We start from the raw sequence: 20,348 nt of genomic DNA, 5'->3' as shown, positions 1-20,348 counted from the left end.
CAGGGCCCAGAGTTGTTCTTTTGTGCCTTATTGCCTCTGGATTTAGGTTTTCTGTACAAAAAAGACTATATTGTTTTCCTGACTACTCTGGGGTTGCCAGGGTCATCCGAATTTGTATGTCATCTATTGACATGTAGTAGATAGGAGATGGTTATTATGGGTATAAATAACGTTATTTTTTATGTAAGTGGAGAATTTGGGAACTCTTCTTCAGATCAAATGGGTGATGAGTAATTTGATATTTTACATAACTAATCTTAATGTATAATCAGTTATAGTTGTTTTAAAATGAAACCAAATCATGGGTTGTGAAAGCCACTATGATGGTTGAAAGACATTTTAGTTTTTGCAGAACCTTCCCTTTATCAGCACCATTTTCTCAAAAGAAAAACAACTCACAGGCTTTGCCAGTTCCCAATCAATTTGTTTTTGAAATGCTAGCCTGAGTGGGAAAAAAACTCACAAATTGGTTTTTCTCTGCTCTCACACTACAGTAACAACACAGAAGACTTCTGTGATTAAATGTGGGAGGGATTTCTCCCCACCAGCAAACAAGCAATGAATTCTGCAGCGGACACCAGCTGGGTGTCCTCCAGTTCAGTTCTGACACTATCTACCTGGAGATACTGCCAGATCCCACGGAAGGCTCAGTCCCGCAATACTGCCCCCCGCCCCACCTCAGACACCTGTCACAAGTCTGGGACTTCTGACTGCCTGGCTTCAAGTTGGGGTTCCCACGACCCCCTCTTTGAGTTTCATTACATTGCTATAGTGGCTCACAGAACTCAGGGAAACACTCATATTTACCAGTTTATTATAAAAGATATTACAAAGGATACAGATGAAGAGATGCATAAGGCAAGGTGTGGAGAAAGGGGCACGGAACTTCCATGCCCTCCTGGGACACCACCGTCCAGGAACCTCCATGTATTCAGCTGTTTGGAAGCTCTCGGAACCCCATCCTTTTGAACCTTTTACAGAGGTTTCATTGCATAGGCATGATTGACAACCATGTAGAAAAGTGATTGGACAAAAGGGATGTGATGTAATGCTGATAGACTGAGTGGGGAAACCCAGCAAGGCCTGTGTGTTCAGATTCTTCTTGGCCTCTCTGTGTGGCATTCCTTCCTCCCCAGTGTGGGGCAGGATCCCTTCTGAAATGAGGGTCTTATGACCTACTTCAAAAAGGCAGGAGAAAATTAGAGTATATTTTTAGTTTCTATGGCCTGCCTTGGGACAAAAAAGGAGCAGATGAAAGGAGGGCAAGAGAAGGTCAGAGGGATTCTATCTTTTTGCTACCTGCTTCTGAGGCCTAAAGTGCCCAACATTACAACAAAAGACTGTAACAAGAGCTATGGGAGTTTATGAGCCAGGAACTGTAGATGAAAATCAGTACATACACATCATAATATCACAGCTAGTCTTTCAGGTTATGAACTAGTAGTTTAGTCTCTTTCCTTTTTAAATTGTCCCTATAAAAGCACCTAAATAGTTGGTCCTTAATATGGTTGCCATCTCTGATGAAACCTGTTGTCAGTGAAATGTGTAATAAATACTTCACCATTTAACGGATGGTATAACATTCAGACCCGTTGGCCTATGCACATCATATAGCTATCATGCAGACCTGGGCTTTCTGACTTGAAAAAAGTTCTCATTGGATTTAGCTTTGATTTTGTGCTACCACTCATGGTTTGCTTAGAGGACCTTGGCAGGGAAATAATTCACCCATAGAAGCTGTTATTGGTGGACTCCCCCACCAAACACACACACACACACACACACACACATTCACTCTCTCTCTCTTTCTCTCTCTCTCTCCCTCATTCACACACACATATACAATAACATGTTAAAACTTGCCAGTGAGGAATGGGAGGGGATAGGATTTCCCAAGGAGTAGCAGTGTGAGGCTTAGAATGGTACAGCTAGAAATTGGGATATCAGGTAGATTTTCACCAAAGCAAAACTTCTCATCCTGGCCTGTCTTGGGCTTATATTTTTGAAGACTTTGCCAGGGCATGCCATCATCTCCTTTTGTCTCTTCTTGTCATTTTTTAATTGAGGAGGAAAAGTAAGGGAGATTCTGAACTAGTCATGGCTGTATTGTAACCAAATAAGGGTGGGATGAAAGATCTAGGATTTTACCGGACACCTCCTGTCCTTTCTTTCCCAAAGAGAAGTGGGAATCGAAGAGCTGGGTAGCAGGGCAGCTTGCGCAGTGAGAGCACGATGCTTTGGGGTCGGGAGACCAGCTTTCCAGTCTGTGGCTTGGTTTGGCGGACGTGTGACTTGAAACAGCTTACATCATGCCTTTGAGCCTTGGGTTCTCTCGTATAAGATGGTCCAAATAACACCTTCCAGATAGATCATTGTGAGAATTGGATGGGCTAATATATGTGAAAACACTTTGTGAACTATGAAGTATACGTTTAAGTACTAGACATAATACACAAATAGGTAGTATAGCTTTTCAAAATACAGTTAAGTTTCAGCTCACATCAGCAGATATGAACGGGAGATGGGTAATTGTGTGTGTGTGATTTTAGAATATATTATGAAAGTATTTTTGGCTGCAGATTTACATTCCTAATTTTTTTGCTTTGGCTAATGTCATGAATATGTATTTATCTAATTTATATTCAGAGTTACCATGGGAATATCTACCCAAAGGAAAGCTGAGTGGCAAGGAAAAGCACATCTGGGATTGAAATTTGTTCTTGGATACCTCACAAGTGTCATTCATCTCGTGCCTTGTTCTTGGTACACTCCTAGCCCTCCCTGATTGAAGCCCTTTATGGAGATTTTAAAGGGAAGCAGACTCACAGCTGTTGATTTTTTTGAAATATATATTTTCTCAAAACATTGGTGTATAAATGCATTTGATTAAAAACAAAAAGGCGGTTATTTAAGAGGCAAACATAATGTGTCCATCTTATGTGCAGGCAGCACCCTCATTCGGTGCCTGTCAGCATGGCAAGCCCTTGAAGGATTCTCTGCTGAGCAGGTGGCTTAGGGGCAGCAGGCATTCCTTAACACCTTCTTCACTGACTCAGATAGGGGTAAGCACTGGGAAGGCCCTGTGTCTGGGATGCAGACCAGAGGACGCCTGCAGCCCTTTGTCTGGTCATGCTTCATGGTAGCTGCCTGATCTAGGCTGGGTTCTTCTTCCTGCACCGTTTTTTTCTGATGTTGCTCAGCTGACATGCTGGGGCTCTCCTGCCTTTTAAAAAAATTTTAGGTAAAGTATTCCTGGCCCTTGTTTGATCAGAGTGTTGGGAGATTTTTGTCTGTTTTTGTGAAATAGTTCTGATTGTCAAATAAGAATGGCTTATGCCTTGAGGAGGCAGAACTGTGTCTTAGGATCCCAAGAACAGGCAGAATTTCCTCCATCAAAATATCCCACAGGCCTAATGACTTGTAAGAAGTAAATCCTTCCAAGACAACATGGTAAAACAAGTAAATCTGTGTGTGTGTGTGTGTGTGTGTGTGTGTGTTTATATTTTTAAGGTAACCAATGAATGTGCAAGAGCATTGAAAGGATTGCAGTTTTGCCACTTTCTGAATAATTTCTAGCTGTGATATTGATATGTGTTTCTTCTTGTATAAACTTGGCCATCTTAAATGGAACTATCTGTTTCTCATTTCTCCACATCCATCTCTATTGTCCCTCTTTCCCAGGCTTCAGACATTAATCTAGATGAATATAAGGAGACGCTTCAGGTTCCATGAGCAGATATTTAGGACTCTGTTTTCTGATATCAAATTAAGCAGAAAGCTCATGACATAGCACCTTCACACTTTATTTGTTTTAAACTTCTATCTGTGATGATCTTCTGAGGTACCACCAGAACTGGAAGTGACGTGCTGAATCACTGAGTAAAATGGTTTGGGTTAAATCTATAAAAATGATTGGTCTACTCACACACACACGCACAACATATACACACACTTAATGTGATTTAATGTAATCATCCAGAACAGTTTTGTATGAAAATTTACTAAGTCCTTGCTTACTTGCTCAGTACCTGGCTGTATAGAAGATAACTTAAAACCATGATGTCTAAGGTTAAATAACACCATATAGGAGTAACTTCAGTTGTTACTTGATGTAATGGAAACAGTAAGTAGAGTTCCACTTTTTAGAGACTTTTAATGTGTTTCTTAAGCTCATTGTTGAAAATCACAATGTGATTCCTGGGTTTTGTTTGTTTGTTTTATTCAGAGACACTTTTTCAGAAATCTGGGGTCTATACTGGCCTATGCCTTCTTGGGGACTGCTGTTTCATGCTTCATTATTGGGTAAGTGAACCTTTGTCATATAACCAAATTAACACACGTACCATAGGGATGAGATCCATTTGGGTCCACAGAGTCCAGTATTTTGATATTTTTGATGATGGCAGTCAGGATCAAGAGTTACACCGTTCAGTATGGTAGCTATTAGCCACGTGTGGCTATTTAAATTAAGATCAATTTACATGAAATAAAATTATACCCAGCACCCAGATCTTGGTTTCTGTTATCATTCTTTGATAAAAACAACCAGAGCCCCTTGCAGAAGTGGCTAATTCTAGGGCTGGGGCGGGAAATATACAAGATGAAAAGGGAGTATCTTGTAATGCCAGAAAGTAAGGAAGTACTCAGAAAACAGACAGACAAAAGAATGTGGGGGATGTCAAAGGGACACAAGAGCCAACCTGAAAGCCCCTGTAATGGTCAAAGCCCCCCCACAATGGCTGAAGAATGACAAAACAAATAACATTGCATTAGATTATCCCCAAGAGCATAAAGTAAGTATCACTGAGTCCATATGGATATAAGTAAGTGATTGGATGAATAAATGGGGGAAAGAGACAAATCTCCTGTGCAGAAGAATTCCAAGTACTTTATGTAGATACATCCCCCTCAAGGAGGTGGAGCTCAGTCCCCTCCCACTCCCTCTTTGACTGTGGGCTGTGCGTAGTGACTTCTTTCTGAAGAGTACAGTACAGAAAGCAGGAAAAAAGAGTAGCTTTACATTGGAGAAACCTGACAAATACTACCTCAACCAGGTGATCAAGGTCAACATCAGCAGTGGTAAGTCAGTTGATAGTATGTACCTTGATATTTGTGATGAGAAGGATACTCTACCTCTCTGGTTGTTCACTTAAAACCACATTACCTCAGTCTAACCATGAGAAAAAAAATCAGACAAATCCTAGTCGAAGGATATTCTACAAAATATCTGAGCAGTACTCCTTAAATCTGCCAAGGTCATCAAAAATGAGCAAAGTCTGGCCGGGCGAAGTGGCTCACGCCTGTAATCCCAGCACTTTGGGAGGCCAAGGCGGGCAGATCACAAGGTCAGGAGATCGAGACCATCCTGGCTAACATGGTGAAACCCCGTCTCTACTAAAAATACAAAAAAAAAAAATTAGCCGGGAGTGGTGGCGGGCGCCTGTAGTCCCAGCTACTTGGGAGGCTGAGGCAGGAGAATAGCGTGAACCCGGGAGGCGGAGCTTGCAGTGAGCCGAGATTGCGCCATTGCACTCCAGCCTGGGTGACAGAGCGAGACTCTGTCTCAAAAAAACAAAATGAGCAAAGTCTAAGAAACTGTCACAGTCATGAGGAGACTAAAGGGATTGGATGACTAAACGCCATGTGGTATCCCGGATAAGATCCTGGAACAGAAAAAGGACATTAGGTTAAAAACTAAGAAAATCTGAATAAAGTTAGGATTTTTATTAATTTTTTAACAATTAGCTAGAAACCTGGAGATAATAGCAGGGGCCTTTTGTGCCATCAAAAAAGGAGGGGCTTTGACTTATCCTTTAAGAGATACATATTATTGAAGAATGACACGTTACATAACTGGCATTAGTGATGATAGGAAGCAAAATGGGGAAAAGGCTGCCGGAGAAGTCTATTGTTTAGGTCACAGACTGGTGGAAGGAAATGGAGAGGAAGGTCTTGTTCCAGGAATGTTTAAAGGGTACATGAAAGAAGCCTTTGATAAGCAACAAAGGGCAAATCAAATCTGTAACATACAATTCCTGTGAAAAGAAATTGAGCTGGTTAAGTGTCTAGAACAGTGTCTGGCACACAATAGGCAAGCATTAAGTTATAGCTGTTTCTTCTCAAAATGATTCCATTCTGTGAATAGTTCTTTTGCTTCTAGCTTAGCTAGTCCACCCTTCTAAGCATTTGAGACACAAAGGTGGGCAATGGCATCAAGAATCTCATTATTAGAGCACTGGCTATAGGATATAATGAGTCAAGTCCATGGTTATTTTTACTCCTCTAACCCCTGCAGCTGCTGCTATCACTGCTGCTGCCACCACACGCACACACACACACACACACACACACACGTGCACGCACAGATACCCTTGTAACATGTACTAGACCTTTTCACACTCCTCACTCCTCCCAATTTGTAAGCTGTCCTGTAGGAAATGTGCTTCCACCAAGCTGAAAAATTTAACTTGGTAGTCCCTCTTAGCCCACGTCATAGTCTACATAGCATAAGGAGGGCTATTGCTGGCCTGCCTGACCCATGCAAAGAGTGAAAGCCCAGATATCTTGATGGGTATATGGATGTTCTAATAGGACATTTAAAGATATTCGCCTCTTTTTCCTTTTTTTGAAATAATTTTTGGCAGAGAAGGCAAGATCCTTTGGATCTTTGTGACCAACCCATTTTTTTCTCTCTAGTTTCATCCAGTCTACTGATTTCTCTGACTTTAAATGCATTATCTCAGAGTCTTATGAGTTTTGAAGCAACTTATTGCTACAAAAACATTATGCCAGGTTCTGTCTCTTCCTTTCCTCTGTATTACCCAGTTGCTTCAAATGCCTTAGCTTTGTTGCTAATTGAAGACTGTGCTTCATGGTTGCTTTAATTGTTAGCCAGTACAACTTTTAAAAATGAAATGTTCAGATATTTCAGCAAGATGACATTAACTGCAAACTATTACTTGATGCCAAAGTCCTGCTGGCAATGTCTCTGGTAAGTGTCCAACCATGGCAGCTGCCTGTTGTTTTCATAAATCTCTAAGAGCAGCATTCTAGTGCTATTCTGCTTGTGTGTTTGCTAAGTTACGTATTTTTTTCTCCTGACATAGTTTACCTTACCTTCTTACAGAAATCTCATGTATGGTGTGGTGAAGCTCATGAAGATTATGGGACAGCTCTCAGATAAATTTTACTACACAGATTGTCTCTTTTTTGGAGCAATCATCTCTGCCACTGACCCAGGTATTTGGCTTTGTGTATTTGTCTTTATTATTATGGTATTCCATTATTTAAATCTTTAAAAGTTCAGAGCAATCGTTAACTTTTGTTGCAGTAGGGAGAATGTAGTATTTATTTGCATGGCATGGTGGTGGAAGAAGTGACCAATAGGTGGGTCTAACAGACTTAGATGGCTTTTCTTTTCCTTTTTCCTTTTTTGAGACAGGATCTCACTCTGTTGCCCAAGCTGGAGTGCAGTGGTACAGTCACAGCTCACTGCAGCCTTGACCTCCTGGGCTCAAGCAGTCCTCCTGCCTCAGCCTCCCAAGCAGTGGGACTACAGTTAGATGGCTTTTCTAAGAAGGGCATGCAATTTCCTTTTTTATTATTAATTTTTTTTATTGTTGTAAAAATGCCTGACATAAAATTTACTATCTTAACAATTCCTTTTTTTTTTTTTTTTTTGAGACAGAGTCTTGCTCTGTTGTCCAGGCTGGAGTGCAGTGACACGATCTCGGCTCACTGCAGACTCCACCTCCCATGTTCATGCCATTCTCCTGCCTCAGCGTCCTGAGTAGCTGGGACTACAGGGGCCTGCCACCACGCCTGGCTAATTTTTTTGTATTTTTAGTAGAGACAGGGTTTCACCGTGTTAGCCAGGATGGTCTCGATCTCCTGACTTCGTGATCCACCCGCCTCGGCCTCCCAAAGTGCTGGGATTACAGGTGTGAGCCACCGTGCCCAGCCTATCTTAACAATTTCTAAGTGTATAGTTCAGTAGAGTTAAGTATACCCACATCATTGTGAAACCAATCCCCAGAACCTTTTCATCTTGCAAAATTGAAATGCTATACCCATTAAACAACAACTTCCCAGTCCCCCTTCCCTGCAGCCCCTGGCAGCTACCTTTGACTTTCTGTCTCTGTGAACTTGACTACTGTAGATACTTCATACAAATGAAATCATACAGTATTTGTCCTTTTGTGACTGGCTTATTTCACTTAGCATAATGTCCTCAAAGTTCATCCATTTTATAGCATTTGTCATAATTTCCTAACCTTTAAGGCTGAATAATATTCCATTGTATCTGTATAGCATGTTTTTTTTGTTTTGTTTTGTTTTGTTTTTGAGATGGAGTTTCACTCTTGTTGCCCAGGCTGGAGTGCAATGGCACAATCTTGGCTCACCGTAACCTCTGCCTCCTCTGCCTCAGCCTCCGGAGTACCTGGAATTATAGGCATGCATCACCATGCCCGGCTAATTTTTTTGTATTTTTAGTAGAGACAGGGTTTCTCCATGTTGGTTAGGCTGGTCTCAAACTCCCAACCTCAGGTGATCCACCCACCTCGGCCTCCCAAAGTGCTGGAATTACAGGCGTGAGCCACCGTGCCCAGCTGTATAACATGTTTTGCCTTTCGTCTTAGAATGACTAATTTGATCATAAGTTTTACACTTAGATTTTCTTCTTTCCCAGTGTTGCCCTTTTGCCTTCTTTTATGTAACATAGCATTTGGGTTAAATAATACCTTTTCTTAGTAGAAACACACATGATTATCTGTAGTGAATGTAATTTAATTTGTAAACTCCTTTTGTGCGGCATTCCTGCAGGACTGTGCACTGTGACATGGTTTTCTATTCATCAATCCCTTGCCTTGTATTTTTCAAGTGTTGGTTGAACCAATTCTTACAAGTGAATTATTACACCCTCCCTTGCAGCTCAAAAACAAACAAAAAAGTTCTCCTTTCCAAGTTGAAACCTATAATTTGATCAGTTTGCATAAAGTAGTTATGGCTATTCTCTTCCTTAGTGTCATCTATTGAGAGTACACCTTAGGGAAAGAAGTTCTGGAGAATGAGCTGCTCCTGTCCTCATGGTAGAGATAGAAAGGTCTGCTCAATGTCTCCAATGCCCTCTAATATTCTGAACAGTAATAACCTTAAAGATACTAAGATACCCCACTTGACCATGCCCCTTGGGGGTCCTCTCCATCAGTGCTATCTTTCTGTGAAGATAGAGATGTTCTATAATCTGTGAGTCCATTGTGGTAACCAGTAGCCACATGTGGCTTTCGAGCACTTGAAATGTAGGGTAATGCAATAGGGGGACTGATTTTAACTTTTATTTAATGTTAAGTAATTTAGATGTATATAGCCACATGTGGCTAATGGTTACCACATCAAACAGCATAGCTCTAGACAATTGTGTGGTTCTGAAGAATCTCAATGTTCAAAATAAAAACATTGACCTCTCTTACCCTCATATTTTATTACAAACACCCTGAGTAAATTAGTATTGAAGACTTGGCTGTCGAGGCACTCTGGTTTGTGAAAAGGTGGGATTTGGAGTCACAGGCCTTGGGTTTAGTTCTAGCCCTACCAATCACTGATCGGGTGGCCTGGGCACACATTATCCTCACATCAGTTTCCTCATCTATAAAGTAGAAATGATGGCACCTATCTCCTAAGGCTATTGTGAAGATGAAGTGAAACAACACGTGTAAGGCATTGAGTGTACCATCTCTAAATTATGCTGGTCTGTGTCCACATCTCACTCAGGCAGAGATTTCTCAGTTTTCCTTATGTTTAAAAAATAAATAAATAACAGATCGTCTCTTAAGCCAAGCATGTTTCCAAAGAGAACTCTGAAAATCAGCTTTATTATTTTAATCCTGTGCTGTCTGTGACTGTCTCCAGATGTGTGTCTGGGGAGAAATAGATCTTCATAAGTCTGAGAAAGCTATTTAGTCTGTCCGAAAATGTGTTTCTAAGTATACTCATCTATAATTTTATTACTGACGTCTTACTAGTACCACTAACAAGTAAAGGGAAGTTAGTTTAACATAAAGATTATTGATATTGTTTCCTGAGCTATCAGTGTTACTTCATTTAATTGGATAGAGAGGCTTACTTTTCTAGATTGTCTTTGTAATTGTTTACTTCCCTTTGATGTGTCTATGCTATGGTAGAGAATAATGGAAGGTATTACCATGCTACTCCATTTTCATTTGGCCTATGAAGACTGGCACAGTAAGGGCTTTATAGAAATGGAAGTTGTAGAAAATTGAAAGTTTAAACTTATTAAGCATCAGGACATTAACTTTAACTGCTTTTTAAATAGAAATATTCCTGAAATGTAGAATGTTTTTGTAAATTAGAAGTGTTTTACCAGCCTCCTAAAAAATCTGTTGTTTGAAAACTTGGGTCATAAAAGAGATAAAATCTTAAGTGCAGAGTTAAGCATCACAAGACCAGATTGACTTCTAGTGCCTGGTGCATCAAACAAAAATTCTGATATTGGCAGCCTGGGCAACATAGTAGAACTTCATCCCCACAAAAAAATTGTAAAAATTAGCTGGCCATAGTGGTGATTGCCTATAGTTCCAGCTACTCGGGGGGCTGAGGCAAGACGATTGCTTGAGCCCAGGAGTTTGAGGCTGCAGTGAGCTGTGATAGCACCACTGCACTCCAGCCTGGATGACAGAGCAAGACCCTGTCTTTAAAAAATGAAACAAAAAACTTTATAGTGTTAGGATACAGAGTGGTATTGACTGATATGAAGGAATAAGAATCCTTGTCCCTGATTACTGTACTTGGCTTGAGACATGAGTCTTTGGTCTTCTGGTCAAAGGTGACATAATATATGTGGGATAGTGTAGGCTGCACTGTGACAGGGAGCCTTCTCCACTCTGTGGTCATGTGTCATGGCTGCCATGTGCCATCTTTGTGGGCTTTTATTTTAGACGGATCCACAATTAAAGAAAAAAAAATACATTTCCACCCCATGGTGCCTTCCCAGGCAGCCACCAGAGAACACATGCCACTGCACTCCAGCCTAGGCGACAGAGACCCTGTCTAAAAAGAAAAGAAAAATAGAAACCTGTGAGTCAGGCTGATTGACTCAAGGAGTACAAAGGTGATGAATTAAAATTGGGGAAATGACGTCATGATGGTTCACAGGAAGGGCATGCAATTTCCTTTTTTATTATTAATTTTTTATTGTGGTAAAAATGCCTGACATAAAATTTACTATCTTAACAATTTCTTTTTTTTTTTTTTTTTTTTTTTTTTGAGATGGAGTCTTACTCTGTCGCCCAGGCTGGAGTGCATCCTTTGGGACTTGGTTCAAATGTGCCACCTGCCTAGTCACTCTTTCTAGACTCCATTATCTGCTCCCTCAGCTCTTTGAGTTAGGTCTGTTTTGTACATGTCAGTGCTTGCCACTTTGTACTGAGTGCTCACAAGTGCTAAGTGCCCTTGACTACATGGATGATGTGTCCAAGAAAAGTTAGTTGAATGAACACATTTAGATCCTTGAGTTTTTCCTTCTTCATATATCTGCCATTCTTTTGTTTTTCCCACTGCCTGTACCCAGTGATCTTTAGTTAGTTAATTGTGATTTGTCAGTCTGTGTTCAGTTGGAAATAGCTGTGACCCTGCTCACCCTGATTTCAAGGGTCCTGCTGTAGGGAGGAGGGCAGTTTGTTTCATCTCTCCCATTAAAGACCACTTAGCCAGTCTGTCATCCCCATCCCATCGTCTTCCAGTTGTCAGCACCCACATCCCACCCCCGTGATCAGGCACAGACTTGCTCAGGAGGGGCACAGAAGGGTTCCTGACCTGTTTTGTGAGATAATGAGCAGGGAGAATGAGAAGTTGAAACAGATCAGTGCTATGTATGCATTTATTGTTATTATTATTAATTATGCTTTTAGGCCAGGTGTGGTATGCTTCTGTGGTCCCATCTACTTGGGAGGCTGAGATGGGGGGAATTGCTTAAGCCCGGGAGTTCCAGGCTATAGTGAACTATAATCACACCACTGTGCCCCAGCCTGGGCAACAGAGCAAGACCCTGTCTCAAAAAAATATAGAAATAAAAATAAAAATAAAATTTTTTAAAAATGGGCAAAACCAAATGATAGTGTCAGGGAATGTGCATTTGTGTGATTAAATTATAGGGAAAGGCAAGAAAATGATGACTATAAAATTTAGTTTAGCGGTTCCCTTTAGTGAAGGAAGAGGCTTCAGACTGGGATGGGACATATAGGGGACTGACAAAGTTCTATTTCTTGAGCAGGGGGGTGGTTACAAGACTGGTTGGCTTATAATAACTCACTAAACTGAACATTTGTTTGGCTTGGTTTTCTAATTGTATCAATTAGTAATGCTTTTGGCTGCAGAGAACAGAAAAACCTGGCTAATCCCTGCTTAAACAAATAGATATTTATCTTGGGTACCAGTACCGGGCTGATGTCCCGGCTTCCACTACAATCATAAAAAATACTACACTCAGTCTTTCTGCTGCACTGTTCTGGGGTTTCAGTCACACATCAGTTGCCCCATGGAGGCAAAATGACTGCGTTGGTGTCTGGCCTCTCTGCCCTCTTCCTGACAGGAAGAGGTAATGCTTTCTGCAAGGGAAGCTGGGAAAGTGGGTTTTTAGTTTTTGCAGTTGTATGGTAGAAACCATCAAGAGAGAGGGTAGTTGGGTATGAGTGTTGAGAGAGAACACAGCTCTCGTGCATGTATCTAGATCGGTGGTTCTCAGTCAGGGGCGATATTGCCCCTGCCCCCACCCCCATCATTATTATTTTAAGCAACACACACACCATATTTCAAAGGCTTGGCACAAAGATGGAATTTATAAAATCTAGTTAATCTTTTTTTTGAGACAGAGTTTCACTCTTGTTGCCCAGGCTGGAGTGCAATGGCGCAATCTCGGCTCACCGCAACCTCTGCCTCCCAGGCTCAAGCAATTCTCCCACCTCAGCCTCTGGAGTAGCTGGGATTACAGGCGCCTGCCACCACACCCGGCTAATTTTGTATTTTTAGTAGAGATGGAGTTTCTCCATGTTGGTCTGGCTGGTCTCGAACTCCCAACCTCAGGGATCGACCCGCCTCGGCCTCCCAAAGTGCTGGGATTACAGGCGTGAGCCACCGTGCCTGGCCTTTTTTTTTTCTTTCTTTCTTTCCTTTTTTTTTTTTTTTTTTGAGATGGAGTTTCACTCTTGTTGCCCAGGCTGGAGTGCAATGGCACGATCTTGGCTCACTGCAACCTCTGCCTCCTGGGTTCAAGTGATTCTCCTGCCTCAGCCTCCCAAGTAGCTGGGATTACAGGCATATGCTACCATGACCAGCTAATTTTGTATTTTTAGTAGAGACGGGGCTTCACCGTGTTGGTCAGGATTGTGTCGAACTCCTGACCTCAGGTGATCCACCCGCCTCGGCCTCCCAAAGTGCTGGGATTACAGGCGTAAGCCACCACGCCTGGCCCTTTTTTTTTCTTTCTGTTTTTGAGACAGAGTTTCACTCTTGTTGCCCAGGCTGGAGTGCAATGGCGTGATCTTGGCTCACTGCAACCTCCGCCTCCTGGGTTCAAGTGATTCTCCTGCCTCAGCCTCTCAAGTAGCTGGGATTACAGGCGTGTGCCACCATGCCTGGCTAATTTTGCATTTTTAGTAGAGACGGAGTTTCACCATGTTGGTCAGGCTGGTCTCAAACTCCTCACCTCAGGTGATCCACCTGCCTCAGCCTCCCAAAGTGCTGGAATTACAAGCATGAGCCACCATGCCCGACCAAAATCTCATTAATCATTTTTATAATAACTTTGTTATTTTAACCTTGGCTCTATTGAGCCAGAGAAATCAAAGAGATTTCAACCCACTGGTGAAGCCAAATCACATTGATTGTCATTATTTTTTGAAGTTCTGTAACAGATACTTTCAAAGTGTGATGGGATCACAGTGGAAAGCATAGTGTTTTGGTGCAATATCATTAGACTCAAGCATCATATCAAAGCTCCTTCAGATAAGGAAGATTGCCTTTTCATTTCTGCCATAGATAGACAAGTCTATCTTTGACTCCCTTGCTATCTCTTGAATCACCCAGTCCCACCCAAGATAGGAATTGCCTCTATAAATCTGTAATCAGTGATTTAAGGTCAGAAACCAAAACTAATTTCTGTGCTTTCGGCTCACTTTTCAGTGACTGTGCTGGCGATATTTAATGAATTGCATGCAGACGTGGATCTTTACGCACTTCTTTTTGGAGAGAGCGTCCTAAATGATGCTGTTGCCATTGTACTGTCCTCGTAAGTAGCAGTGTTTCTGCTGGAGAAGAGACACCCCAGTTTCCTCTATGCTTTGGGCTAAATTCAGAGGCTTATCTTAAATGTATTACATATTGAATTGGGTGTTTTTCTAAATGAGATTTATCAGCTTTGTGGATAAAATTACGTTGCTTTGTGTGCCCAGCAGCAATCAGAATGCTGACGCCAGCGTAACATGGTGGCTGCAGATTAAATTAAATGAATTTACCCTGGGCAATGCTGGCTGCAGATTAAATTAAATGAATTTACCCTGGCCAATGCTTGACAAAATGTAGATAGACCTATGTTTGTCGATATTTTCAGGTACCATAGTGTAAAACCTGTGCAGTCTTTTAAAACTGTCTCTTGTTTTTAAACTTTAGATCTATTGTTGCCTACCAGCCAGCGGGACTGAACACTCACGCCTTTGATGCTGCTGCCTTTTTTAAGTCAGTTGGCATTTTTCTAGGTATATTTAGTGGCTCTTTTACCATGGGAGCTGTGACTGGTGTTGTGACTGCTCTAATATCCTTTTTGTAGTTTCAGCTCGGGCCTGGGTATGCGTGTGTGGCATTACACTTTCAAAAAGAAAGTTCTCAGCTGTTCTTTCAAATTGGAATCTTACGTTGAGTGTTCCACTGGGGCGTGATGGCTCCTGAAATATGTCACTTTGGTGAAGCATGATGGTTGGGTCCCTAGCTGAGAGTCTGAGAAAATGTTTAGGAATGCAACCCTAGACTTCGCTCTGTCTTCACCTTTGCTGTTTCTCTCCCTTTCTTGTGATCCAGTTGGAGCATCAGTTTTAGAGGGGTGAAAAGAGCTGAGGAGGCAGGAGGAGACTGGGAATTAGGGACTACTGGCTGGGAAGTACTTTAGCCCCAGCTAGCTGCTGCCAACTGCTGTTCCCGGCCACATGGTGTTATGTGGCGATAGCTAGTTAGTGGCCTTCTGTAAGCAAAGGATGGCCCAGTATTTAGTTTAAACAAACTAAAAAAACAAAGTGTGGAAAGAGCAGGCATCCCTTCCACAGATGTGCTGAGTCCTGCATCATATCCTCTTTGGTGGGCATTACTATGTAATTTAAACCACATCATTCCAACATGTAATCAATATGGAAAAAAATAACAAAATTATGATAAAAATAATTTTTTTTCTTTTTTTAATTATTATTATACTTTAAGTTTTAGGGTACATGTGCACAATGTGCAGGTTAGTTACATATGTATACATGTGCAATGCTGGTGCACTGCACCCACTAACTCGTCATCTAGCATTAGGTATATCTCCCAATGCTATCCCTCCCCCCTCCCCCGACCCCACAACAGTCCCCAGAGTGTGATGTTCCCCTTCCTGTGTCCATGTGTTCTCATTGTTCAGTTCCCACCTATGAGTGAGAATATGTGGCGTTTGGTTTTTTGTTCTTGCGATAGTTTACTGAGAATGATGATTTCCAATTTCATCCATGTCCCTACAAAGGACATGAACTCATCATTTTTTATGGCTGCATAGTATTCCATGGTGTATATGTGCCACATTTTCTTAATCCAGTCTATCATTGTTGGACATTTGGGTTGGTTCCAAGTCTTTGCTATTGTGAATAATGCCGCAATAAACATACGTGTGCATGTGTCTTTATAGCAGCATGATTTATAGTCCTTTGGGTATATACCCAATAATGGGATGGCTGGGTCAAATGGTATTTCTAGTTCTAGATCCCTGAGGAATTGCCACACTGACTTCCACAATGGTTGAACTAGTTTACAGTCCCACCAACAGTGTAAAAGTGTTCCTATTTCTCCACATCCTCTCCAGCACCTGTTGTTTCCTGACTTTTTAATGATTGCCATTCTAACTGGTGTGAGATGGTATCTCATTGTGGTTTTGATTTGCATTTCTCTGATGGCCAGTGACAGTGAGCGTTTTTTCATGTGTTTTTTGGCTGCATAAATGTCTTCTTTTGAGAAGTGTCTGTTCATGTCCTTCACCCACTTTTTGATGGGGTTGTTTGTTTTTTTCTTGTAAATTTGTTTGAGTTCATTGTAGATTCTGGATATTAGCCCTTTGTCAGATGAGTAGGTTGCGAAAATGTTCTCCCATTTTGTAGGTTGCCTGTTCACTCTGGTGGTAGTTTCTTTTGCTGTGCAGAAGCTCTTTAGTTTAATTAGATCCCATTTGTCAATTTTGGCTTTTGTTGCCATTGCTTTTGGTGTTTTAGACATGAAGTCCTTGCCCATGCCTATGTCCTGAATGGTAATGCCTAGGTTTTCTTCTAGGGTTTTTATGGTTTTAGGTCTAACGTTTAAGTCTTTAATCCATCTTGAATTAATTTTTGTATAAGGTGTAAGGAAGGGATCCAGTTTCAGCTTTCTACATATGGCTAGCCAGTTTTCCCAGCACCATTTATTAAATAGGGAATCCTTTCCCCATTGCTTGTTTTTCTCAGGTTTGTCAAAGATCAGATAGTTGTAGATATGCCGCATTATTTCTGAGGGCTGTGTTCTGTTCCATTGATCTATATCTCTGTTTTGGTACCAGTACCATGCTGTTTTGGTTACTGTAGCCTTGTAGTATAGTTTGAAGTCAGGTAGTGTGATGCCTCCAGCTTTGTTCTTTTGGCTTAGGATTGACTTGGCCATGCGGGCTCTTTTTTGGTTCCATATGAACTTTAAAGTAGTTTTTTCCAATTCTGTGAAGAAAGTCATTGGTAGCTTGATGGGGATGGCATTGAATCTGTAAATTACCTTGGGCAGTATGGCCATTTTCACGATATTGATTCTTCCTATCCATGAGCATGGAATGTTCTTCCATTTGTTTGTATCCTCTTTTATTTCACTGAGCAGTGGTTTGTAGTTCTCCCTGAAGAGGTCCTTCACATCCCTTGTAAGTTGGATTCCTAGGTATTTTATTCTCTTTGAAGCAATTGTGAACAGGAGTTCACTCATGATTTGGCTCTCTGTTTGTCTGTTGTTGGTTTATAAGAATGCTTGTGATTTTTGTACATTGATTTTGTATCCTGAGACTTTGCTGAAGTTGCTTATCAGCTTAAGGAGATTTTGGGCTGAGACAATGGGGTTTTCTAGATATACAATCATGTCATCTGCAAACAGGGACAATTTAACTTCCTCTTTTCCTAATTGAATACCCTTTATTTCCTTCTCCTGCCTAATTGCCCTGGCCAGAACTTCCAACACTATGTTGGATAGGAGTGGTGAGAGAGGGCATCCCTGTCTTGTGCCAGTTTTCAAAGGGAATGCTTCCAGTTTTTGCCCATTCAGTATGATATTGGCTGTGGGTTTGTCATAGATAGCTCTTATTATTTTGAGATACGTCCCATCAATACCTAATTTATTGAGAGTTTTTAGCATGAAGAGTTGTTGAATTTTGTCAAAGGCCTTTTCTGCATCTGTTGAGATAATCATGTGGTTTTTGTCTTTGGTTCTGTTTATATGCTAGATTACATTTATTGATTTGCGTATATTGAACCAGCCTTGCATCCCAGGGATGAAGCCCACTTGATCATGGTGGATAACCTTTTTGATGTGCTGCTGGATTTGGTTTGCCAGTATTTTATTGAGGATTTTTGCATCAGTGTTCATCAAGGATATTGGTCTAAAATTCTCTTTTTTGGTTGTGTCTCTGCCCGGCTTTGGTATCAGGATGATGCTGGCCTCATAAAATGAGTTAGGGAGGATTCCCTCTTTTTCTGTTGATTGGAGTAGTTTCAGAAGGAATGGTACCAGTTCCTCCTTGTACCTCTGGTAGAATTCGGCTGTGAATCCATCTGGTCCTGGACTCTTTGGTTGGTAAGCTATTGATTATTGCCACAATTTCAGATCCTGTTATTGGTCTATTCAGAGATTCAACTTCTTCCTGGTTTAGTGTTGGGAGGGTGTATGTGTCGAGGAATTTATCCATTTCTTCTAGATTTTCTAGTTTATTTGCATAGAGGTGTTTGTAGTATTCTCTGATGGTAGTTTGTATTTCTGTGGGATCGGTGGTGATATCCCCTTTATCATTTTTTATTGCGTCTATTTGATTCTTCTCTCTTTTTTTCTTTATTAGTCTTGCTAGTGGTTTATCAATTTTGTTGATCCTTTCAAAAAACCAGCTCCTGGATTCATTAATTTTTTGAAGGGTTTTTTGTGTCTCTATTTCCTTCAGTTCTACTCTGATTTTAGTTATTTCTTGCCTTCTGCTAGCTTTTGAATGTGTTTGCTCTTGCTTTTCTAGTTCTTTTAATTGTGATGTTAGGGTGTCAATTTTGGATCTTTCCTGCTTTCTCTTGTGGGCATTTAGTGCTATAAATTTCCCTCTACACACTGCTTTGAATGCATCCCAGAGATTCTGGTATGTTGTGTCTTTGTTCTCATTGGTTTCAAAGAACATCTTTATTTCTGCCTTCATTTCGTTATGTACCCAGTAGTCATTCAGGAGCAGGTTGTTCAGTTTCCATGTAGTTGAGCGGTTTTGAGTGAGATTCTTAATCCTGAGTTCTGGTTTGATTGCACTGTGGTCTGAGAGATAGTTTGTTATAATTTCTGTTCTTTTACATTTGCTGAGGAGAGCTTTACTTCCAAGTATGTGGTCAATTTTGGAATAGGTGTGGTGTGGTGCTGAAAAAAATGTATATTCTGTTGATTTGGGGTGGAGAGTTCTGTAGATGTCTATTAGGTCCGCTTGGTGCAGAGCTGAGTTCAATTCCTGGGTATCCTTGTTGACTTTCTGTCTTGTTGATCTGTCTAATGTTGACGGTGGGGTGTTAAAGTCTCCCATTATTAATGTGTGGGAGTCTGAGTCTCTTTGTAGGTCACTCAGGACTTGCTTTATGAATCTGGGTGCTTCTGTATTGGGTGCATATATATTTAGGATAGTTAGCTCTTCTTGTTGAATTGATCCCTTTACCATTATGTAATGGCCTTCTTTGTCTCTTTTGATCTTTGTTGGTTTAAAGTCTGTTTTATCAGAGACTAGGATTGCAACCCCTGCCTTTTTTTGTTTTCCATTTGCTTGGTAGATCTTCCTCCATCCTTTTATTTTGAGCCTATGTGTGTCTCTGCACGTGAGATGGGTTTCCTGAATACAGCACACTGATGGGTCTTGACTCTTTATCCAATTTGCCAGTCTGTGTCTTCTAATTGGAGCATTTAGTCCATTTACACTTAAAGTTAATATTGTTATGTGTGAATTTGATCCTGTCATTATGATGTTAGCTGGTTATTTTGCTCGTTAGTTGATGCAGTTTCTTCCTAGTCTCGATGGTCTTTACATTTTGGCATGATTTTGCAGCGGCTGGTACTGGTTGTTCCTTTCCATGTTTAGTGCTTCCTTCAGGAGCTCTTTTAGGGCAGCCCTGGTGGTGACAAAATCTCTCAGCATCTGCTTGTCTGTAAAGTATTTTATTTCTCCTTCACTTATGAAGCTTAGTTTGGCTGGATATGAAATTCTGGGTTGAAAATTCTTTTCTTTAAGAATGTTGAATATTGGCCCCCACTCTCTTCTGGCTCGTAGGTTTTCTGCCGAGAGATCCGCTGTTAGTCTGATGGGCTTCCCTTTGAGGGTAACCCGACCTTTCTCTCTAGCTGCCCTTAACATTTTTCCCTTCATTTCAACTTTGGTGAATCTGACAATTATGTGTCTTGGAGTTGCTCTTCTCAAGGAGTATCTTTGTGGCATTCTCTGTATTTCCTGAATCTGAATGTTGGCCTGCCTTGCTAGATTGGGGAAGTTCTCCTGGATAATATCCTGCAGAGTGTTTTCCAACTTGGTTCCATTCTCCCCATCACTTTCAGGTACACCAATCAGATGTAGATTTGGTCTTTTCACATAGTCCCATATTTCTTGGAGGCTTTACTCGTTTCTTTTTATTCTTTTTTCTCTAAACTTCCCTTCTTGCTTCATTTCATTCATTTCATCTTCCATCACTGATACCCTTTCTTCCAGTTGATCACATCGGCTCCTGAGGCTTCTGCATTCTTCACGTAGTTCTCGAGCCTTGGTTTTCAGCTCCATCAGCTCCTTTAAGCACTTCTCTGTATTGGTTATTCTAGTT

At 41.1% G+C, this 20,348-nt stretch overlaps 1 protein-coding gene across 4 annotated transcripts in view; it reads left to right on the top strand.

Annotated features, from left to right (window-relative positions):
* SLC9A7 (solute carrier family 9 member A7) overlaps positions 1-20,348 on the top strand; it is a 155,277-nt gene that overhangs the window by 78,018 nt on the left and 56,911 nt on the right. For all 4 annotated transcript variants that reach the window (XM_063703304.1, XM_055375637.2, XM_055375638.2 and 1 more), the window contains exons 4-7: positions 4,226-4,302; positions 7,127-7,239; positions 14,197-14,302; positions 14,683-14,824. In XM_063703304.1, coding sequence (XP_063559374.1) covers positions 4,226-4,302; positions 7,127-7,239; positions 14,197-14,302; positions 14,683-14,824 — 438 coding nt within the window. The remainder of the gene's footprint in view (positions 1-4,225; positions 4,303-7,126; positions 7,240-14,196; positions 14,303-14,682; positions 14,825-20,348) is intronic.

The sequence above is a fragment of the Gorilla gorilla genome, chromosome X (assembly GCF_029281585.2).
Source record: "Gorilla gorilla gorilla isolate KB3781 chromosome X, NHGRI_mGorGor1-v2.1_pri, whole genome shotgun sequence".
Classification (NCBI taxonomy): domain Eukaryota; kingdom Metazoa; phylum Chordata; class Mammalia; order Primates; family Hominidae; genus Gorilla; species Gorilla gorilla.
This window is presented reverse-complemented; position numbering and strand designations above follow the sequence as displayed.